Source organism: Heteronotia binoei, chromosome 14, assembly GCF_032191835.1.
Source record: "Heteronotia binoei isolate CCM8104 ecotype False Entrance Well chromosome 14, APGP_CSIRO_Hbin_v1, whole genome shotgun sequence".
In the NCBI taxonomy this organism is placed as follows: domain Eukaryota; kingdom Metazoa; phylum Chordata; class Lepidosauria; order Squamata; family Gekkonidae; genus Heteronotia; species Heteronotia binoei.
In genome coordinates, this window is record NC_083236.1 from 70,124,682 (window position 1) to 70,146,403 (window position 21,722).

Sequence of the window (21,722 nt, forward strand, 5' to 3'; positions counted from 1 at the left end):
TCACCCTTTGGGTGATGAAGGACTTTAGGGTTGCCAAGTCCAATTCAAGAAATATCTGGGGACTTTGAGGGTGGAGCCAGGAGACTTTGGGAGTGGAGCCAGGAGAAAGGTTGTGACAAGACTAATTGAACTCCAAAGGGAGTTCTGGCCTTCACATTTAAAGGGACCTCACCCCTTTTAAAATGCCTTCCCTCCATTGGAAATAATGAAGGATAGGGGCACCTTTTGGGGGGGGCTCATAAAATTGGACCCCCTGGTCCAATCTTTTGAAAATTTGGACAGCTTTTTGGGGAGAGGCACTAGGTGCTATGCTGCAAATTTGCTGTCTCCATCTCAAAAAACAGCCTCCCCAGAGCCCCAGATACCCGCAGATCAATTCTCCATTATACCCTATGGGACTCGATCTTCATGGCGCAAGAAGCCTCACACTGAGCTGTAGCCAATGTGAAACTGCTGTTGGAGACGCTCTGCGTCCCGTTTTTTAAAAATTATGTAAAGAATCTATATAATTGAATCAATATTGGTCCCTGGTCTGATGAAGACTGGAAAGAAACAGGTCCTTAACCGATTGGCTTGTCACCACACTAGTTTGGGACTTGAATGTACATGTTTTGGACATTTGGACTGGTTTCTATATATTTCTTAGTAAATTGGTCACTAGCTTGCATTTTGTGTTGTGTCACCCACCTGGCAATTGGCAGCCCTAAAGTACTTCCTTTGATCCGTTCTAACCTAACTACTCAGCAATTCCATGGAGTGCCCGTGAGTTCTTGTACTGTGAGAAGGGGAGAAAAGGACTTCTTTCTCTGCCTTCCCTATCTCATGCATGATCTCGTAAACCTCTATCATGCCACCCCTCATCAGTCAAAGTTTCTCCAAGCTAAAGAGCCCCAAGTATCTCCAGCTCCAAAGGTCAGGGAGGTGGTGAGGGGACCTGAAGCCACAGCCTGAGACTCTGGAGAGCCACTGCTGGTCTGAGCAGACCGGACTGACTCAGAAGGACCAAGGCGGCCTCAGGGGCTCACATGTGACTCAGTGGTAGAGGCTCCTCTTGGCATCCAGGTTCGATCCCTGATGACTTTTCCAGCTAAAAGGATCAGGTGGGGGGTGACAGGATGAGAAAGACCTCGGCCTGAGAGTCTAGGGTTGGCAGCTTCCAGGTGGGTGCTGGACATCTCCCACTAGCACAACTGATCTCCTGGTGACAATTCACCTGGAGAAAAGAGCTGCTTTGGGAGGTAGAGGCTATGCCATTAGACCTGTGGAGGGCCCAAACAGTGTTCTATCTAAGAAGAAGAAGAAGATACTGGATTTATATTCTGCTTTATACTCTGAATCTCAGAGTGAGTCACAATCTCCTTTACCTCCCCCCCCCCCCGCACAACAGATACCCTGTGAGGTGGATGTGGCTGAGAGAGCTCTTACAGCAGCTGCCCTTTCAAGGACAACTCCTACGAGAGCTCTGGCTGACCCAAGGCCATTCCAGCAGCTGCAAGTGGAGGAGTGTGGAATCAAACCTGGTTCTTCCAGATAAGGATCCATGCACTCAACCACAACACCAAACTGGATCTCTGAGCTAGCTCACAAGCTCACAAGTTGAGTTAGTGTGAGCTAGCTCACAGTTTTTTAGCCTCCAGTTCACACATTTTTGTCTTCGCTCAGGAAAAATGGCCCCAGAGCAAGCCAGTTTGGTGTAGTGGTTAAGTGTGGAGAGCCAGTTTGGTGTAGTGGTTAAGTGTGCGGACTCTTCTCTGGGAGAACCGGGTTTGATTCCCCACTCCTCCACTTGCACCTGCTAGTACAGCCTTGGGTCAGCCATAGCTCTGGCAGAGGTTGTCCTTGAAAGGGCAGCTGCTGTGAGAGCCCTCTCAGCCCCACCCACCTCACAGGGTGTCTGTTGTGGGGGAGGAAGGGAAAGGAGATTGTGAGGCGCTCTGAGACTCTTCGGAGTGGAGGGTGGGATATAAATCCAATATCTTCATCTACCTCACAGGGTGTCTGTTGTGGGGGAGGAAGGGAAAGGAGATTGTGAGCCGCTCTGAGACTCTTCGGAGTGGAGGGCGGGATAGAAATCCAATATCTTCTTCTTCATCTTCTTCTAATTCATGCAGCAGTTCACAAAGCGGAGTTTTTGCTCCCAGGACTCCACTGCTTAGAGGGAGTATTGCTCCCAAACCCTGTCTTCCTCAAGTTCTACCCCCAAAATCTCCAGGACTTTCCCAACCCAGATCTGGCAACCCAAGCTGAGACCCTGAAGTCTAAGTAGACAACCTGGACCTTGAAGGACGGACACTCACAGCCAGTTTAAGGCAGCTTCGCGGGTTCTCAGAGTGGCAAAGCCCCTGGTCTCCCGGGCTCCTTTTGCAATGCCAAGGCCACAGCTGGTGAAGGGGAGAGCACCTCTCCATGATCTCTGGTTCCCAGCAGCAGTGCCCGTCTGGCCCTGCTCAAGGAGATGAGCCCCTGTTGGGCTTTGCCATCGCACCCCCCACACACACACACACGCGCACTGTGGGTAGGCTGAAGGAGCCTCTTGGTTTGTCTGAGATGAACAAGAAGGTATCCTCTTACTGTGGGGGGTGGGGGTGGAATGCTTGTGGTGGAGGCTGAGCATGTGTGTGTGTGTGTGTGTGTGTGTGTGCGCCCACATTTGGCCACCTGCTGGCTGTGGAATCCGAGGTTTTGCCGGGTTCCATTTCAGGGTGAGGGGAAGAGAGGGGGTCTCACACACACGCACTTGCATTCTTGCTGGCTCCAAAGGCATCTCCTGTGAACAAAAGATCGGATTCCTGCAGGAGACAGCTGCAGGCTGAAGCTCCCAGGGCAGTTCTAGGGGGCTGCTGGCTCCATTCGGCTTTGGTAGCCAAAGGAAAGAGAAGTCCAGCAGCCTGGCATCTTCAACTCTGGTCACATTTTGGCCCCAGAGCTCAGACTGAAATAAAAGGGCTTGGGGGAGGGGGAGGTGGGGTTGAATGGCGGGCATCCTTTAAGAGGAGGAGAGGGAGAAAAATTTTGGGTTTCCAATGTTATTTTTCACTTTAACTGGTAATATTTTTAACTATAATTGTAAGTCGCCCTGAATCAGTTTGGTGTAGTGGTTAAGTGCGTGTACTCTCATCTGGGAAAAACGGGTTTGATTCCCCACTCCTCCACTTGCAGCTGCTGGCATGGCCTTGGGTCAGCTGTAGCTCTGGCAGAGGTTGTCCTTGAAAGGGCAGCTGCTGTGAGAGCCCTCTCAGCCTCACCCACCTCACAGGGTGTCTGTTGTGGGGGAGAAAGAGAGCCAGTTTGGTGTAGTGATTAAGTGTGTGGACTCTTATCTGGGAGAACCGGGTTTGATTCCCCACTCCTCCACTTGCAGCTGCTGGAATGGCCTTGGGCCAGCCATAGCTCTCGCAGGGCTGTCCTTGAAAGAGCAGCTTCTGTCAGAGCTCTCTCAGCCACACCCATCTCACAGGGTGTCTGTTGTGGGGGGCGGGGAGGAAAGGTGATTGCCAGGGCTTGGAAGAGGTGCAGGTGGGGTTGAATGGCTCAGAGACTCGGAGATCCAGAGTGGAGGGCGGGATATAAATCCAATATCATCATCATCATCATCATCATCATCATCATCATCATCTTCTTCTTCTTCTTCTTCTTCTATTTGGATGGATGGAGAGGGATTGGTTTTAGGGTGCCACTGGATATCTACATTGTTTTATGAAGCTCCTTGACCTACTGAAAAGGGCACATGAGGTCTGCAGTTTTTACCTGCCCAGCCATGGTGGGGCTGAGTCTTGGAGAGAGGTGCCGGGGCTCAGCTCCACCTGGCCTCTGTAGGAAGCCCAGTGTGCATGCTAGAGGGGAGAGAGCTGCATCCCAGTCAGCCCGTTCTGTTTTGAAAGGGAACACCAGAGCCCTCTTCCAGGGAAAGAGCCCAAGAATGTGGGAAAAGCAGGCTTTGGCCTCGTTTTCCCCCAAGCAGAAACAGAAACAGGCTGCCTGGGAAGGCGGAGGGGCAGGATGCTCCCCCTAGGCTGGGAGCTCCGGACAGCCCAAGCAGGCCTGTGCCAAAAGCAGGGCCGGGATCTGGGCCTTGGGAGAGCGAAGAGCCCAGAAGTCCCACAGCCTCCGAGCAGCTGTTGTGGAGGGGGAGGGAAGGCGGGGGAGAAGCCTTTCTTTTTATAGCCGCTGCCAGGCCCAGCGGGCCTCCCAGTCCACACCCAAGCAGGGCACTATTGTGTCAGGGGAGACAAGACACCCCTGATGGAAGGCGCTAGAAAGACCTCCACTGGCAGCCCCAGCTGAGGTCCACGTAACCTGTGCCTCTCAGGTGCTCTCATGAAATCCTGGATTCTGTGCAAACCACGGCCTCTGCTCCACGTATCCCCACAAAACGGAAGCCCAACTAGGAATCTGTCAACTAAGGCACAGTTGTCCCCCCCCACGCCAAAGCTGTCTCCTTTTTGTGCTCTTGGGCTTGCCCAGCCGCCCCCCCCTCCCCATGCAGCTGTTCCAGCCACAAAAGAGACTTGTGTTCCCAGCAGCAGCCAGGAATTCCACACACCTGCTGCCCTGGACCACAGATCAGTTTTCTTAGGGCTGGGGAGGGGAGGGGATGGGCTGCTGCGGCTGGGACTTCTGGTCAGGCGGAAGGAAGGGAAGGGCTTCGGGGTTCAAACGGCATTGCAGGCTGGGCACCCAGAAAGGGGCCAATGAAGCCCACGATGCAAGTGGTAAACTGGGGAGGGGGGGGGGGATCAAAGCAGACTTTGGTGTAGTGGTGAAGTGTGCCAGTTTGGTGTAATGGTGAAATGCGTGGACTCTTATCAGGGAGAACTGGGTTTGATTCTCCACTCCTCCACTTGCACCTGCTGGAATGGCCTTGGGTCAGCCATAGCTATCTCAGGAGTTGCCCTTGAAAGGGCAGCTTCTCTGAGAGCTCTCTCAGCCCCACCTACCTCACAGGGTGTCTGTTGTGGGGGAGAAAAATAAAGGAGATTGTAAGCTGCTCTGAGATTCAGAGTGGAGGGTGGAATATATATATAAGAGAGCCAGTTTGGTGTAGTGGTTAAGTGTGCTGACTCTTATCTGGGAGAACCGGGTTTGATTCTCCATTCCTCCACTTGCACCTGCTAGAATGGCCTTGGGTCAGCCAGAGCTTTCTTATCTGGGAGAACCGGGTTTGATTCCCCACTCCTCCACTTGCACCTGCTGGAATGGCCTTGGGTCAGCCAGAGCTCTCTTATCTGGGAGAACCGGGTTTGATTCCCCACTCCTCCACTTGCACCTGCTGGGATAGCCTTGGGTCAGCCAGAGCTCTCTTATCTGGGAGAACCGGGTTTGATTCCCCACTCCTCCACTTGCAGCTGCTGGAATGGCCTTGGGTCAGCCAGAGCTCTCTTATCTGGGAGAACCGGGTTGGATTCCCCGCTCCTCCACTTACAGCTGCTGGAATGGCCTTGGGTCAGCCACAGCTCTGTTATCTGGGAGAACCGGGTTTGATTCCCCACTCCTCCACTTGCACCTGCTGGAATGGCCTTGGGTCAGCCAGAGCTCTCTTATCTGGGAGAACCCGGTTGGATTCCCCACTCCTCCACTTGCACCTGCTGGAATGGCCTTGGGTCAGCCAGAGCTCTCTTATCTGGGAGAACCGGGTTTGATTCCCCACTCCTCCTTAGCTGCACCTGCTGGAATGGCCTTGGGTCAGCCAGAGCTCTGGCAGAGGTTGTCCTTGAAAGGGCAGCTTCTGGGAAAGCCCTCTCAGCCCCACCCACCTCACAGGGTGTCTGTCGTGGGGGGAGAAGACATCTGCAGTCGTCGTCTTCTTCTTTGGTGGCTGCAGTGCTGGTGGAGTGCAGTGTGGTCCCTGAATCAAAAGGACAGCAACGTATTTGAACAACCTCCCGCTCCTGGCCCCCAAGGAGGCAGTAGGGCGGCCAGGTCCAAGTCAAGAAATCTCTGGGGGATTTGAGGGCGGAGCCAGGAGCAAAGTTCTGACAAGCATCATTGAACTCCAAAGGGAGTCCTGGCCGTCACATCTAAAGGGACCGCACACCTTTTTAACGCCTTCCCTCCATTGGAAAGAATGAAGGAGAGGGGCACCTCCTTTGGGGGCTTATAGAATTGGACCCCCTCATCCAATCTTTTTGAATCTTGGAGTGAGCTTTGAGGAGAGGCACTGGATGCGATGCTGCAAAAACAGCCCCCCCAGAGCCCCAGATTCCCACGGATCAGTTCTCCATAGGGAATAATGGTGTGCTCAACAGACATTCCACTCCCCTTGCTTTCTGATGACCCTGAAGTGGGGGGAGGGCCTCCAAACTGGGGATTGGCAACCCTAAACCCCCTGCTTCCGGCCCTCCAGGAGGCAGAGAACAGTAACAATAGAAGGAAAGGGCTTCTTCCCCAGGTGTTCTGTCACTGGGGCTGGAAGATCGGAGAGTTCATTCTGCCCAGCACCCCACATCCACAGTCTGCTCCACACATGAGACCCGGGTGGGGGTGAAGATAGGGTTGCCACCTCCAGGCAGGGCCCTAGAATTACAGCCAGTCCCTAAGTGACAGAAATCCGTTCCTCTGGACAAAAATGGCTGCTTGGGAGGGTGGACTTTAGGGCATTATTCCCCACTGAACTCCCTCGTGTCCCGAAACCCCCTCCCAAGGTGCCACCCACAAAATCTCTGGGGATTTCCCCACCCACAGATGGAGGGCGGGGCAGGGCCTGGGCCTGGAGTTCCAGCCTTTTTCACTGGGAGGACTACAAAGATTTTAGGGCAGGGCTGGCCAAACTTGCTTAACATAAGAGCCACATAGAATAAACATCAGATAGATGACAGCCACAGGAAATGAACTTCAGATGCTTGAGAGCTGCAAGACAGGAACATCAGATGTTTGAGAGCCACAAGACATGAATGTCATGTTAGAGAGCTGCAAGATGTGAGGGAAGGAAGGAAGGAAGGAAGGAAGGAAGGAAGGAAGGAAGGAAGGAAGGAAGGAAGGAAGGAAGGAAGGAAGGAAGGAAGGAAGGAAGGAAGGAAGGAAGGAAGGAAGGAAAATAGAGGGAGGGAGAGGGAGAAAGAAAGCAACTTTAACTTCAAATGCATTCTCCAAGGTGATGGCTGGCTTGGATTGGAGAAGCGATTGAAAGAGACAAACGCCTTCTCTAAGCTGACCAACAGGGCAGTGAGGGCTTCCCGAGGCACAGTTTGGCCACCCCGTTTTAGGGGAATGGGAGGCTGTCACATGCCTTTCTCTAGCCAATCAGAAGGCATGTGCTGCCTGGCCAAGAGCCAAAGAGGGGAGGTCCATCGTTCATTCCTAAGGCTTGATGGGGGCGGCACTAAAATGGCGGCTGTTCTCTTGGCAGGACATCAGCTGCTCTGCGGAGGCGCTTCCTGCTGCCCCAGTCCTTCACCTCTGGCGGCAGCAGCAGCAGCAGAAGTCTGGGACGGGAAGGGTGAAGCGGGCATGGGTGATCCCTCCCATCAGCGTGTCCGAGAACCACAAGCGGATCCCTCATCTTCTGGTGCAGGTACGGCCCTGACTTGGCACGGGACGGGACTTTTCAGCTGTGATGCCCAGCAGCAGGGGGCCCGGGACTGCAAGACCCATGCTGAGTCTTGCCCGCTGGTACTTCCGTGACACAGAGGACTGGGCCGTTGATCCCCGAGCCGAAGATTCCAGGCAAGAAGCTACATTCAGAGTCTGTATCGTGCCTGCTCTCTTCCCGATCTTGCCTCCACATTCCCAGGTCCTGTACAGAGACCCCCTGTATTCTTATGACCCCCTCCCACAACTGGCCAGAACCTGCTGTCCTTCTGGATGCAGCAGGGTCAAAATAAATGCAAACTTCCCTTCTAAGCCAAGGCACAATCTGCCAACTCATAAGAACATAAGAGAAGCCCTGTTGGATCAGGCCAGTGGCCCATCCAGTCCAACACTCTGTGTCACATAAGAACATAAGAGAAGCCCTGTTGGATCAGGCCAGTGGCCCATCCAGTCCAACACTCTGTGTCACATAAGAACATAAGAGAAGCCCTGTTGGATCAGGCCAATGGCCCCTCCAGTCCAACACTCTGTGTCACATAAGAGAAGCTCTGTTGGATCAGGCCAGTGGCCCCTCCAGTCCAACACTCTGTGTCACATAAGAACATAAGAGAAGCTCTGTTGGATCAGGCCAGTGGCCCATCCAGTCCAACACTCTGTGTCACATAAGAACATAAGAGAAGCCCTGTTGGATCAGGCCAGTGGCCCCTCCAGTCCAACACTCTGTGTCACATAAGAGAAGCCCTGTTGGATCAGGCCAGTGGCCCATCCAGTCCAACACTCTGTGTCAAACAGTGGCCCAAAGAACCCAGGTGCCATCAGGAGGTCCACCAGTGGGGCCAGGACACTAGAACACTAGAAGCCCTCCCACTGTGCCCCCCCAACCAAGAACACAGAGCATCACTGCCCCAGGCAGAGAGTTCCAACAATACACTGTGACTAACAGCCACTGATGGACCTCTGCTCCAGATGCTTATCCAATCCCCTCTTGAAGCTGGCAATGCTTGTAGCCTCCACCATCTCTACACCCAGCAGCTCACCAATGCGCCCACCTTGGTTATGGTGGCATCCGTGCTGCTGACATGTTCCCTTACGTGCCCGTCATCCTGGAGGTCCAGGCACCTCAGCCAGTGCCCGCACAGGGCATCCCTTGCCTGCATGTGCCAGTGCTCCTGGGCCTTGTTAATTGCTGGGTGGGTGCCCTCCTTTCCCCAACGGCCCCCCCATTCCAGTGACACTGGTGCAGGTGGCAGGATTGGTGGGGGGGCATTCAGGCCTGTCTGGGAACAAGGAGCGAAGCAGCGACATCCTGCCAAGACTCTTGGCCTTCCTTTGCAGATTAAATCTGACAAACAGCAGCCCGGGGGGGTCATCTACAGCATCAGGGGGCCGGGCGTGGACGAGGAGCCCCGCGGCGTCTTCTCCGTCGATAAGCTCACCGGGAAAGTCTACCTCAACACTATGCTGGACCGGGAAAAGAACGACCACTTTCGGGTAAGTCCTGCTGGACGGGAATTTGAGCTGGAGGCCCCTCCTGAAGCATGAGGCCTGAAAAGCCCTAATTTGCCAAGCTGGAGGGCGTGGCTCCCCAAAATGCTAGAGCTGGGAGCGGATGCAGCCTCTGGCCATGGGAAAGGGCGAGCGGGCCTTGGAGGCCGCTGATGGGTTTCAGCCTGGCTTTTTGGGTAGAAAAAGCCCAGCAGGAATGCATTTGCATATTAGGCCACACCCTAATACCCTAAATATATTTATGTATGTATGTATTTATTTATTTTGGCCACTGTGTGACCCAGAGTGTTGGACTGGAGGGGCCGCTGGCCTGATCCAACATGGCTTCTCTTATGTTCTTATGTGACCCAGAGTGTTGGACTGGAGGGGCCGCTGGCCTGATCCAACATGGCTTCTCTTACGTTCTTACCCCCTGACATTACCACTGTTACACACAGGGCTTTTTTGGGTAGAAAAAAGCCCAGCAGGCACTCATCTGCATATTGGGCCACACACCCCCGACATAACCACTGTTACTGTCACCCAGCAGGAACTCATTTGCATATTAGGCCACACCCCTGATGTCACCACTATTACATGCAGGACCTTTTGCGTAGCAAGAGCCCAGCAGGAACTGCCTCAGGGCCTTTCTGCAGGGCAGAGGAGGGAGAAGCAGGCTGCTGACCCCAACCCCTCCCACAGGTGGACCTTAGAGGCACACGGAGACCGATCAGCAGGAGAGGGTGGGACAGAATGCCGAGCAAAGGCAAAGGAAGTCCATTGCCCAGAGAGAGGGTGGCCTGGCAAAGGATGGCATGGGGGGTGATGGGAACGGGCAAGCAGGTCAGGCAACAGGAGGCCTCTGTAGAGGGGGCTCTTTCAGGAGAGGAACCCCAAACAGGGTGGAAGGGGGGGTAGTGGTGAGGGGGATCCCTGCCTTCCAGGGCTCTTGAGGTGACAGCATGAGCCATGGGGTGCTCCCCCAAGCATGGGGACACATCAGCCCCCGAGAGACCCCGCAAGGCAAGCTGCTCCCTCGGAGCTGAACTGCAGCCCCCCCCCCAAGAGAGAGAGCGGGATCAGAGGACCTTCACCCCCCAATGCACCTCCCCCCGCAGCTCAAGGCCTTTGCGCTGGACCTGGGCGGAGGGACCCTGGAAGATCCCACCGATTTGGAGATTGTGGTCATGGACCAGAATGACAACCGGCCGCTCTTCCAGCAAGACACGTTCTCTGCACATGTGGTGGAAGGCGTTGCCCCAGGTGGGTGGGCCGGATGCTCCGGCTGCTCTTCTTCTATGGGGACAGGGAAGCCTGCTGACTGCTGGCCCTCCCAGAGGGCTGTAACCGTTGACCCACTGGTGGACCTCCTGATGGCACCTGGTTTTTTGGCCACTGTGTGACACAGAGGTCGTTTTCGCACTCACCTCCAGCCGGCGCGACCCCCCTCTTCACCACGCAGGATCTGCGTGGATTTCGCACTAAATGCCGCGGAGCAGCCTTTTGCGCCAGAAACTCCTGTCGCAAAAGCCGCTCAAACGTAAATCGCCAAAAAGCAGTTTGGCGTTTGAGCGGCTTTTGCGCGGGAGTTTCCGGCGCAAAAGGCTGCTCCGTGGCATTTAGTGCGAAATCCGCGCAGATCCTGCGCGGTGAAGAGGGGGGTCGCGCCGGCTGGAGGTGAGTGCGAAAACGACCAGAGTGTGGGACTGGATGGGCCATTGGCCTGATCCAACAGGGCTTCTCTTATGTTCTTATGTCTGCGGCAGTGATGCTCTGTATTTTTGGTGCTTGGGGGGGCCACAGTGGGAGGGCTTCTAGTGTCCCGGCTCCACTGATGGACCTCTGATGGCACCTGGGTTCTTTTGACCATTGTGTGACACAGAGTGTTGAACTAGATGGGCCACTGGCCTGATCCAACATGGCTTCTTTTATGTTCTTATGTTGCACTTCCCATGGCAGCAGCCTGGTCTGAGGGGCTGCTGAAACCCACACCAGGCCTCCCCCCAAGCAGTGTGCGCACAGCTAGTGCTTGACTGCAGGACGCGCAACCCCGTCCCATGCTCTGAAGTCCAATGCAGTGAGTTCAAGGGGGCTTGCTCCTGAGTTCCAAGGTTGCCAACTCCTGGCTGGAAAATTAATGGAGATTTTGGGGGTGGGGGAGGGGCCTCAGCAGCTGCAATGCCCTAGAGTCCATCCTCCTTTAAGGGAACCAATGAGGCTTGCCAATCCCCAGGTCCCAGCGGGGGATCTCCCGCTTTCCCAGGCTCCTTCCCGGGGAAGCCCTGCCCCCACAGCCCCCATGTGACTTTCCACCTCCGGAGGCTTCCGTCTCCAATTGAAAGGCTTCCTCTTGGGATGGGGTGTCTGTGCTACTTTGAAGAAGTTGGCAGCAAATCGTGAGTAGAGAGGCCAATCCCTCGCTTCAGTCGCCAGAAATGGGGGGGGAGAAATGTCTGCTGGGCACTTCATTATTCCCTATGCAGAGATTGATTCTCATAGGGTATAATGGAGACTTGATCTGAAGTTATCGGGGGCTCTGGGGGGCTGTTTTTTGAAGTAGAGGCACCAAATTTTCAGCATAGCATCTAATGCCTCTCCCCAAAATACCCCCCAAGTTTCAAAACGATTGCACCAGGGGGTCAATTCTATGAGCCCCAAAAGAAGGTACCCTTAGCCTTCATTATTTCCTATGGAAGGAAAGCATTCAAAAAGGTGTGCTGTCCCTTTAAATGTGATGGCCAGAGTTCAGTTATGCTTGTCATACCCTTGTTCCTGGCTTTGTCCCATGTCTCCTGGCTCCATCCCCAAAGTCCTCAGTTATTTCTTGAACTGGACTTGGCAACCCTAGAACCAATCTGTCTTTGGGAGATCAGTTGTAAGCTCATACCTGGAGCTTGGCAACCCATGGACCTGGTTGCTTAGGAAGAGGAGTCCAATGGAGGCTGGAGGTGACACCCAGGGCCTTAGGGGCCACTGGGCTGTGAGGTCAGAGGCAAAATGAGTTAAGGGAGGGACGGTGGCTCAGTGGTAGAGCATCTGCTTGGCATGCAGAAGGTCCCAGGTTCAATCCCTGGCATCTCCAACTAAAAAGGGTCCAGGCAAGTAGGCGTGAAAAACCTCAGCTTGAGACCCTGGAGAGCCGCTGCCAGTCTGAGTAGACAATACTGACTTTGATGGACCAAGGGGGGTCTGATTCAGTAGAGGGCAGCTTCATATGTTCATATTTGGGGAGGGATGGTGGCTCAGTGGTAGAGCATCTGCTTGGCATGCAGAAGGTCCCAGGTTCAATCCCCAGAATCTCCAACTAAAAAGGGTCCAGGCAAGTAGGCGTGAAAAACCTCAGCTTGAGACCTTGGAGAGCTGCTGCCAGTCTGAGTAGACAAGACTGACTTTGATGGACGGAGGGGGGTCTGATTCAGTAGAAGGCAGCTTCATATGTTCTGTTATTAGGGGAGGGATGGTGGCTCAGTGGCAGAGCATCTGCTTGGTAAGCAGAAGGCCCCAGGTTCAATCCCCGGCATCTCCAACTCAAAAGGGTCCAGGCAAGTAGGCGTGAAAAACCTCCGCTTGAGACCCTGGAGAGCCGCTGCCAGTCTGAGTAGACAAGACTGATTTGGATGGACCGAGGGGGGTCTGATTCAGTAGAAGGCAGCTTCATATGTTCATAAACCCTGAATCTGGGGTCCCCTTCCCCCAAGTCAGAGGGCAAAGGCTGGCAGCCTTCATACTGGCGGAAGGACTTTCTGAAAACACTTGGCATGCGTTATCGGAATCAGGAAGGCAAAATCCCTATAAGGTAGGCCAGCCACCAAACCAGAGATAAGCTGTGTTTGAGTTCAGTTGATTCGAGTCCTGTAAAGACCAACAAGGTTCTTTTGGGGTGTAAGCCTTTGAGAGTCAGGGGTGCCTTTGTGAACCTGCCAGCATCTCTCACATGGAATAAAACAGGAGCCTGAGAGGCCCTTTGGAGAAGGAACTGGAATATACTTTTTGCCCTCCTCTGCTTTTTAAAAATTTTTGTAACATCTGCCTGATGAGGGGTGCTGAAGGACTCAAAAGCTTGCCCAATGCTTTAGTATCATTTGTGCCAGCAGGGCCTTTTTCTGTAGAAAAAGCCCAGCAGGAACTCATTTGCATATTAGACCACACCCCCTGAAACCAAGCCAGCCGGAACTGCGTTCCTGTGCGTTCCTGCTTTTAAAAAAGCATTGTGTGTTGGCCTCCACAAAAAGGTATTACATGAATTTCTGTTTCTTTTGTTTACGGCTCCCCCTCCCCCCGTATTCGTAACCCCTTTATGGCATCTGATGGGGAGTTCAGTAGCTGCACATGAGAAATGCTTTAGCCAAATTTCAGAGGACAGGGCTTTTAGAAAGGCCTTCAGCCCAGCCCCTTTCTCATGGGGAACTGATACCTTTGCTGTTAATGCCAACCCAAAGCACCTCTGATTCCCGCTATTAGCTGTCCATGGCTGTCTGCGAGGTCATTGAACTCCCCAGAAGCCCTGAATTCTCACCCAGACCTTCTGGCTTCTCAGGGACCTTCGTGATGAAGGCTGAAGCGACGGACGCAGATGACCCAGAGACTGACAACGCAGCGCTGAGATACTCCATCCTGGAGCCTGCCCTGAGTGGCGTCTTTGAAATGGATGAGCTCTCGGGGGAGATCCACACGGCTCAAGTCCAGCTTGACCGAGAGGTGCCCACCTCTGTCCTTGGGCTGGAGGGGGCTGCGGGCCTTGGGGCACCACACAGGGGGAGACTCTGGGAAGGACCACCACAGTCAGGGCAATGGCTGCCAGCTGGGTGCAGGGCCTGTTTGGTGTAGTGGTGAAGTGTGCGGACTCTTATCTGGAAGAACCAGGTTTGATTCCCCCCTCCTCCACTTGCAGCTGCTGGAATGGCCTTGGGTCAGCCAGAGCTCTCGCAGGAGTTGTCCTTGAAAGGGCAGCTTCTGGGAGAGCCTTCTCAGCCCCATGCACCTCACAGGGTGTCTGTTGTGGGGGAGGAAGATAAAGGAGATTGTGAGCTGCTCTGAGTCTCTGATTCAGAGAGAAGGGCAGGATATAAATCCAATATCTTCTCCTTCAAAGTAGGTCTGGCAGAGGGAGGATATGGCTAATTTGAATCGGTGCAAAGATGTCTAATTGGTGCAAGGTAAAAAAAAGGTAAAGGTAGTCCCCTGTGCAAGCACCAGTCGTTTTCGCCTCTGGGGTGACGTTGCTTTCACAACGTTTTCACTGCAGACTTTTGACGGGGTGGTTTGCCATTGCCTTCCCCAGTCATCTACACTTTCCCCCCAGCAAGCTGGGGACTCCTTTGACCGACCTCAGAAGGATGGAAGGCTGAGTCAACCTCGAGCCGGCTACCTGAACCAGCTTCTGCTAGGATCGAACTCAGGTCGTGTGCAGAGGGCACTGACTGCAATACTGCAGCTCTACCACTCTGCGCCATGGGGCAAGTTCTAATTGGTGCAAACTTGTCTGATTGAGGTTCTTCTAATAGCACCTTTTTCTTTTTAATTTTAATTTTTAAAATGATTTTTAGTTTTTTTGGCATGTGCGTGGATGTGTGCTTGGAAGTCATGCCTGACGTCTGGTGACCCCTAGCCGGCCTTGGACATTTCAGAGAGGTGGCTGGCTATTTTATTTTATTTCTTTTATTATGTTGATATCCCACCCTCTCCTGATGGGCTCAGGGTGGCTAACAACAGTTACTGCCTGCCCCTGCCTCCTGGCTCTGGTATTCCTTAGAGGTCTCCCATCCGGAGACCTGCCTGGGTCAGCCCTGCTTCACTTCCGAGATGAGATGAGGCTTGTCTGGGCTAGCCGGGTCAGGGCTAATAGCATATTTTTCTTAATGAGATGGAGACTTTGGGAGGGAAATCACCAGGCCACAGAAGCCCTGCAATTCTTGTTGGGCTCACCTTTCTCTCTGAGACGGAAAGCAGACTGCAAAGTCTAGGCAGCAATTCCAGCAGACAGCCGAGATCTCCAGTAAGTCACATGATAGGACCGGGATGATCTGGAATCAGGTGCTACAAAGTCCTGACTGATTTCTGGCCATCTCAGCAAAAGGGGTTTTCCAAGCCAGTGAGAAGCACCCAACTAGGAGGACAGAACGGGAAAAACAATGCAAAGGAAAACTCGTCTAAGGCATGACATACCACAGTGAAGAAAGAGGGCTACAAAGAGAATTAGGCCTTTAGAAGTACTCCCCCTCGGGGAGACTGGATTGGAGGGGTTAACATTTCCCGCGGCCACCCTCCGTTTCTCAGGCTAGAAGTGACTCTACAAGAAAAAGAAAAGTGCACCATACAAACTAGCCTTTGTTCCCAGCTGGTGCTTTCCTATGAGGGGTGGTGGCAATTGCAATCTGGGAAATGGTATGGGTGGGGAAAGAGTTAAACCAGCACCGCAATCTCCCCCCTGCCCCTCTCCCCTGGCTGCTATTCAGAGCCCAATCTGGGTTTGATGTTTCAGTTGTGGAACTCCAGGGTCAAGTATTATTTGTCCCCGATTTGTGCCTTAACTTCGTTTGTCATGGTTGGGGGGCAGAGAAACCAGCTTTGGCTCATTGGACGGGGTGCATAAGGGGGGGTGGAGGCTCAGCTCCCCCCTGACTGCTCTCTGGCATTATCTGTGCAGCTTGTTGGAGTCTACAACCTGACCCTCCAAGCGGCCGACATGTCTGGAGAGGGGCTCACCACCACGGCCAGCGCAGTGATCTACGTGGACGATATCAATGACAACCCGCCAGAGTTCTCTGCAAAGGAGGTAGGGAGCTGGCCCTCTTGGCCCAGCAGTTCCGGTGGGGGGGGGAGACTTGCTCTGCAGTCTCAGTTATTGGGGGGGGGGGTTGAGGGTCATGGCAGGAGGGGTCACTATCATAAGAGGAACAGGAGAGCAGCAGCGCTGAAGGCTCACGCCCACCCCTGCCTGACAGACCCAGCAGCGATCTGGTTAGGATTGCCAAGTCTCCTGTGTTCTCCAGCGGGGGACTTTCCACACGCGCAATGCAATGACACGTGGCCGCTCTAGGCATTTCCAGGAAAACTCTATGTACCATAGAGTTTCCCCTCTCAGATGGCTAGAGCGTCCGGGGGGGGGGAACCATAGAGTTCCCACAGAAACGCCTAGAATGGCCACCGCAAAGTGTTGCCGGCGCTGTGACATCACTTCTGGGTGATTTCATCGTGCCGGTGATGGAGGGAGAGGTTCCCCCTGCCGGCCCAACGTGGCAGCCCTAGAGCTGGTTCAACCGTTACATGTTTGGATGTGGTGGCATCCCAAGCCTGCTGGTGGAAAGGGCAGCAGACAATCTGCAGCTTCCATGCCAGGTGAGACCTGGCCAGGGCACATTCCAGACCAAAACAAGGTCCCCCCCAGAGCACCTGAGACTCCCGCCTGCCCTTCTCAACAGTGCTCCCAGCCCACCCACCCTTCCCATCTCTTGCAGTTCCTGCTGACGGCCCCGGAGAACAGAGAGGGCGTGGCCATTGGGCAGCTGATGGTGCAGGACAAGGATCTCCCCGGCTCCCCCCACTGGCTGGCCAAGTTCACCGTCCTGGAAGGAGACCCCGAGGGGGCTTTTGCCATCCAGACGGACCCCCTCACCAACGACGGCATCGTCTCCCTCGTGAAGGTGAGGACTCCCCCATAGCCCCTGTCTCTGCTGTCAGGCGCAAACGCGGAATACGGCAGAAGGAATGGGTGTCTGAGTATGTGCAGGGTACATTCTGCTTCTCATTAGGGGAACTCGGATTCTCTTGAACACACCTGAAGCTGCCTTCCCCTGAATCACACGTCCACACGCACACACACGGCTGGTGCATGGGAGTACGCCATTTGGCCTAGGGTGCGCCGCCGCTAGAACCGGCCCTGTAGTCTCCAGGGTCTTGGGCAGAGAACGGTCTTTCCCATCCCCCTCCTGCCTGGCCCACCTTTAGTTGGAGCTGCCGGGGAATGACCCTGGAGCCTTCTGCATGCCAAGCAGGTGAGCTCTGAGTCACAGCCCCTCCCCTCTTTTGTTCCTATAATATAGGAACAACAGTCCCCAGGGCTTTTTTGTAGCAGGAACTCCTTTGTCTATTAGGCCACACACACACCCCAATGTAGCCAATCCTCCAAGAGCTTACAGGGCTCTTCTTACAGAGCCTACTGTAAGCTCCAGGAGGATTGGCTGCATCAAGGAGGTGTGGCCTAATATGCCAAGGAGTTCGTGCTACAAAAAAGCCCTGTTCGTCCTCCTCTCCCTGAAGTTAGAAGGAAGGGCTTCTGGCTGGCTCATCTCTTTTGGGCACTCAACTCCTCCTGCCCAGCCATAACCCTGAAAGGGGTAAATGCTGAAGGAGCAAGAGATGCCCGAGTCCTCCTGCCTCTGCCTCTCCCTCTCTCTGCTTGCCCCCCCCCCAGGCCCTGGACTACGAACAACAGGATCATTTCGAGCTGCTGGTCTCCGTCCAGAACCAAAGTCCACTGGAGCTCTCATCCCCCAAGGCTGCCCGGGCTCTGGCTACTGTGCGGGTGCAGGTGCTGGATGCCAACGAAGCCCCCTTCTTCCGGGAGAATCCCTGGAGGGGGAGAGTGGATGAAGGGGCACCCCCTGGCACTGAGATCACCGTCTTCCGCGCAAGCGATCCGGACGCCCACCAAGTGCAAGAGCTCAGGTCAGTCCAACCTGGAGGGGCTCAGGAAGATCCGAAGGTCACCGCAGTCCTTGCAGCCCTTGCCTCAAAAAAGAAATCAGTGTTGTGAATCTCTGAGCTCCTACAAAAGGGAAAAGGCCGGACACAGGAGCTTTCAGAAGCCGCCAGCCCTTGATCAATCCCAGAATGCATTGCAGGTTGGAGGGGGGAGCAATGTTACCTCTGAGCAGAGTTAGCGTGAGCTAGCTCACAGCTTTTTAGCCTCTGGCTCACACCTTTTTGTCTTAGCTCAGAAAGAATGGCCCCAGAGCAAACTCATTTATGCACTACTTTAATGTTAATAGCACAAAGTAGAGAGCCAGTTTGGTGCAGTGGTGAAGTGCGCAGACCCTTATCTGGCAGAACCGGGTCTGATTCCCCACTCCTCCACTTACAGCTCCTGAAATGGCCTTGGGTCAGCCAGAACTCTTGCACAGCTGTCCTTGAAAATGCAGCTTCTGGGAGAGCTCTCTCAGCCCCACCCACCTCACAGGGAGTCTGTTGTGGGGGAAGAAGATAAAGGAGATTGTGAACTGCTCTGAGACTCTGATTCAGAGAGAAGGGCGGGGTATAAATCTACATTCTTCTTCTTCTTGGTCACAAGACTCTACAGCATAGAGGGAGAGAGCATGATCCCTAGAAGGGAGTGAAAAGAACCCTGGGGCCAGTGTGCGGTGATGCTCCGGGGCTGGCTGATTCTGTTCCATGTATTTATGTCTCTGAGTGCTCGGTGCCCCCCCCCCGCCCCCCGCCCTCTGCAGCTGGGATTAGGGCGGCCTTGAGGTGCTTCATCCAGGGGACAGTGAATGCGCCCCTCCCCCTGCCCCGGGCTCACATCTCTCTCTTGCCTGTCTCCCCCCCAGGTACTCTCAGACCTTCAGCCTGGAGAGCTGGCTGCAAGTCGACCCGGGGTCTGGCCTGGTGCACACACGCCACACGGTGCCTCCACGGGCCACGTTCCCAGACGGGTGGTTCAGCATCCAGATCCTGGCTTGTGACAATGGTAAGAAGGCTGCACCGATGGGAGAGGAAGAGAGGGTGGAACAGCTCTGGCTAGGAAACACGCAGTGGACGGCTGCCAATCTGGAGGGCATGAAAACACAGACGAGAGCCCAGGCCCGTAGCTACGAGGGGGCCTGTGGAGGAACAGCCCCCCGACTTGGGGCCCCTAACCAGCCTCCAGTGCTTTGGCTGCATCCTTCTCCATTCTGCCGTCATCACCATTGCTTCTGCTTGCGTAGGGGCTGGAAGAAATCTCTGACCCCTCAGCAAGCAGAAACAACAGGGCACTTTCCGAGCCCAGGACTGAAACTTAAGCTTCACGTTGGGCTGACGTTGGGCTAGAGGGCACCTGCAAGAAGAGGCCGTTCTGTGGATGGCTCCATTGCAGGCTTTCTCTGTCAGACAGGGCAGGGTAGGGTAGGCTGGTGCACACAAGTGGAGGTCCCGGCTGCAGTCTGGGGCTGGGGATCAGTGGAGAGGTGATGTTTGCTTGCAGGGGTTTTCTGGCCTGGTCTCGCTGGCCACCCGAGCGAGGGAGGGACCTGCTTGAGCAGCCTTGGCTTGCCCTCCGATGGGAAGAGATCCAAATTGGAGGTCTTGTAGCCCCAGGAGTCGGCAGTGACTTGGTGGTGCCTTCCACTTCTCTTCCCCCTTGTCCCGCTGGGCTTACCTAGCTGGATCATGCTACAGGTAAGGGCAGGAGACCGTGCGGCATGTATCTAAACCTCTGAGTGGCTCCCCATCAGAGCTGCTGGAAGAGGGGTGGAAAAGACAGGTTGCTTACCTGTAACTGTAGATCTTCGAGTGGTCATCTGTGCATTGGGATCACCTTGGGGCAACTGTGGGGAGGGGGGAGGCTGTATGGCAGCGAGCTGGCAGCTTTCCTCCTCAGCGGTGGTAGGAGAGAAGGCCATGGAGGTTGGGGTCACTATGAAAAAATCAAGGCCTCCCAATTCTTCAAATCCTGGCTGAGAGCCACAGCAAGGCGTGTGGGTTTTGAGAGTCTTGCAGCTTCCTTGGGGGAGAGGCTCTTCTCAGCCACACCCCCTGATTAAGCCAGCCAGAACTGCGTTCCTGCACATTCCCGCTCAAAGAAAAGCCCTGGACATGGATCACTGCAGCCACAGAAGGACCTGCCACAGTTTTCTGCTTTGCAGTCCGGAGGGGAAGGAGCCCTGCTGTCTGTAGGGGAGGGTGGGAGAGCCAAGGAGGAAGGAGGCTTGGCCACTGCAAACACTGCTCCTTAGGCCCAGCCCCTGCCGCTGAGCTGTCTTGTTGCAAAGCAGGTTGAGGCTGCAGAAGATGGATGGGCCTGGAAAGACTCCCTCTAGAGGTGTCCTCTTCTCCCACCTGCAAGCACAAATGGCCACCGCCGAGTGACTTTTGAAAGGCAACTGGGCACAGTCTCTAGCAGCTGCCTGCCATCCGAGAGACAGCTGCTCCGTATTTGACTCTAGCAACCGATAGGCGAAGCTATCCTGGCCCTTTGGGAGTTCCATCCCACCTATGTGACGGCAGACAAATGCTACAGGCTTGCAAGTCAGAGTGCGTCCAGGCCACTGCTCCCTCTTAGCTGAGTTTGTGTGAGCTACCTCACAGATTTTTAGCCTCCAGCTCACACCTTTTTGTCTTAGCTCAGGAAGGATGGCCCCAGAGCACGCTAATTTATGCAGGAGCTCACAGCTTTAATGCCAGCAGCTCACAAAGTAGAACTTTTGCTCACAAGACTCTGCAGCTTAGAGGGGACGTGGGTCCAGGCTGAAGACTCTTTCGAAAGGAAAGCCTTTTCCACTTCAGAGGTCAGGGCAGACCTCTCTCCTGTCTGCGGCAGATCCAGGGAGCAGCAAAAGGGGGAAGGCCAAGCAGAAACTAGAGGAAGAAGCTCCTAGGCCCTGGTTCCGGTAGCAGGGTTTTTTTAAGCAGGAACACAGTTCCGACTGGCTTGGCATCAGGGGGTGTGGCCTAATATTCAAATGAGTTCCTGCTGGACTTTTCTGACAGAAAAGGCCCGGTGTGAAACAATGGTGATATCATGGGGCATGGCCTAATATGCAAATAAGTTCCTGCTGGGCTTTTTATACAAAAAAACCCTGTTTCCTAGGCAACAGCCCTTTGTAAGTGAATTAACCCTCCAAATACCTGTGGCCTTTGGCAGTATGTGAGCCACAGCTGTTGCTCTTCTCGCAAAGGAGTGAGTCCAACCTTTTCTCCCTCCCTTTTAGGAAGCCCCCCCCTCACGGCCACAGGGACCCTCTCCATTGAAGTGGTGGAAGTGAACGACCACGCTCCGCTCCTGCTCCCAGGGTCCGGAGAGCTGTGCCAGCAGGGGGGCAGCCTGGTGCTGAGCGCCACCGACCAGGACCTGGCTCCTCATGCTGAGCCCTTCCGCTTCCGTTTTGGCACCAGCGGTACCCCTCTGGCCCACAACTGGAGCCTCACCCACTCCAACGGTCAGTTCAGGCAGAGGCAGACAGGCTTCCTGCGGGGCCCCCCATTGGCTGGGGGGTGGGGGGCTTATCTCACACCTAAGGTGGAACAGTGGATGGGCTAGAGCCCACCCCAGTCAGCTAACACCCCAGGGTAAGGGGAGAAGGTCATAAGAATGTAAGAGAAGCCATGTTGGATCAGGCCAATGGCCCATCCATTCCCACACTCTGTGTCACACAGTGGCCAAAAAAACAACAACAGGTGCCATCAGGAGGTCCAGCAGTGGGGCCAGGACACTAGACGCCCTCCCACTATCCCCCCCACAAACACCAAGAATACAGAGCATCACTGCCCCAGACATAAGAACATAAGAGAAGCCATGTTGGATCAGGCCAATGGCCCATCCATTCCCACACACCATGTCACATAGTGGCCAAAAAACCCAGGTGCCATCAAGAGGTTCATCAGTGGGGCCAGGACACTAGGAGCCCTCCCACTGTCCCCCCACAAGCACCAAGAATACAGAGCATCACTTGCCCCAGACATAAGAACAGAAAAGAAACCCTTTTGGATCAGGCCAATGGCCCATCCAGTTC

The 21,722-nt window shown here is 54.5% G+C and overlaps 1 protein-coding gene across 1 annotated transcript in view; it reads left to right on the forward strand.

The window, feature by feature from the left end:
* CDH15 (cadherin 15) overlaps positions 1-21,722 on the forward strand; it is a 28,639-nt gene that overhangs the window by 3,415 nt on the left and 3,502 nt on the right. Inside the window, exons 2-10 of the mRNA XM_060253570.1 lie at positions 7,346-7,510; positions 8,863-9,018; positions 10,131-10,275; positions 13,550-13,710; positions 15,659-15,787; positions 16,470-16,655; positions 17,426-17,679; positions 18,561-18,700; positions 20,922-21,149. Of these exons, the coding sequence (XP_060109553.1) occupies positions 7,346-7,510; positions 8,863-9,018; positions 10,131-10,275; positions 13,550-13,710; positions 15,659-15,787; positions 16,470-16,655; positions 17,426-17,679; positions 18,561-18,700; positions 20,922-21,149 (1,564 nt within the window). The remainder of the gene's footprint in view (positions 1-7,345; positions 7,511-8,862; positions 9,019-10,130; positions 10,276-13,549; positions 13,711-15,658; positions 15,788-16,469; positions 16,656-17,425; positions 17,680-18,560; positions 18,701-20,921; positions 21,150-21,722) is intronic.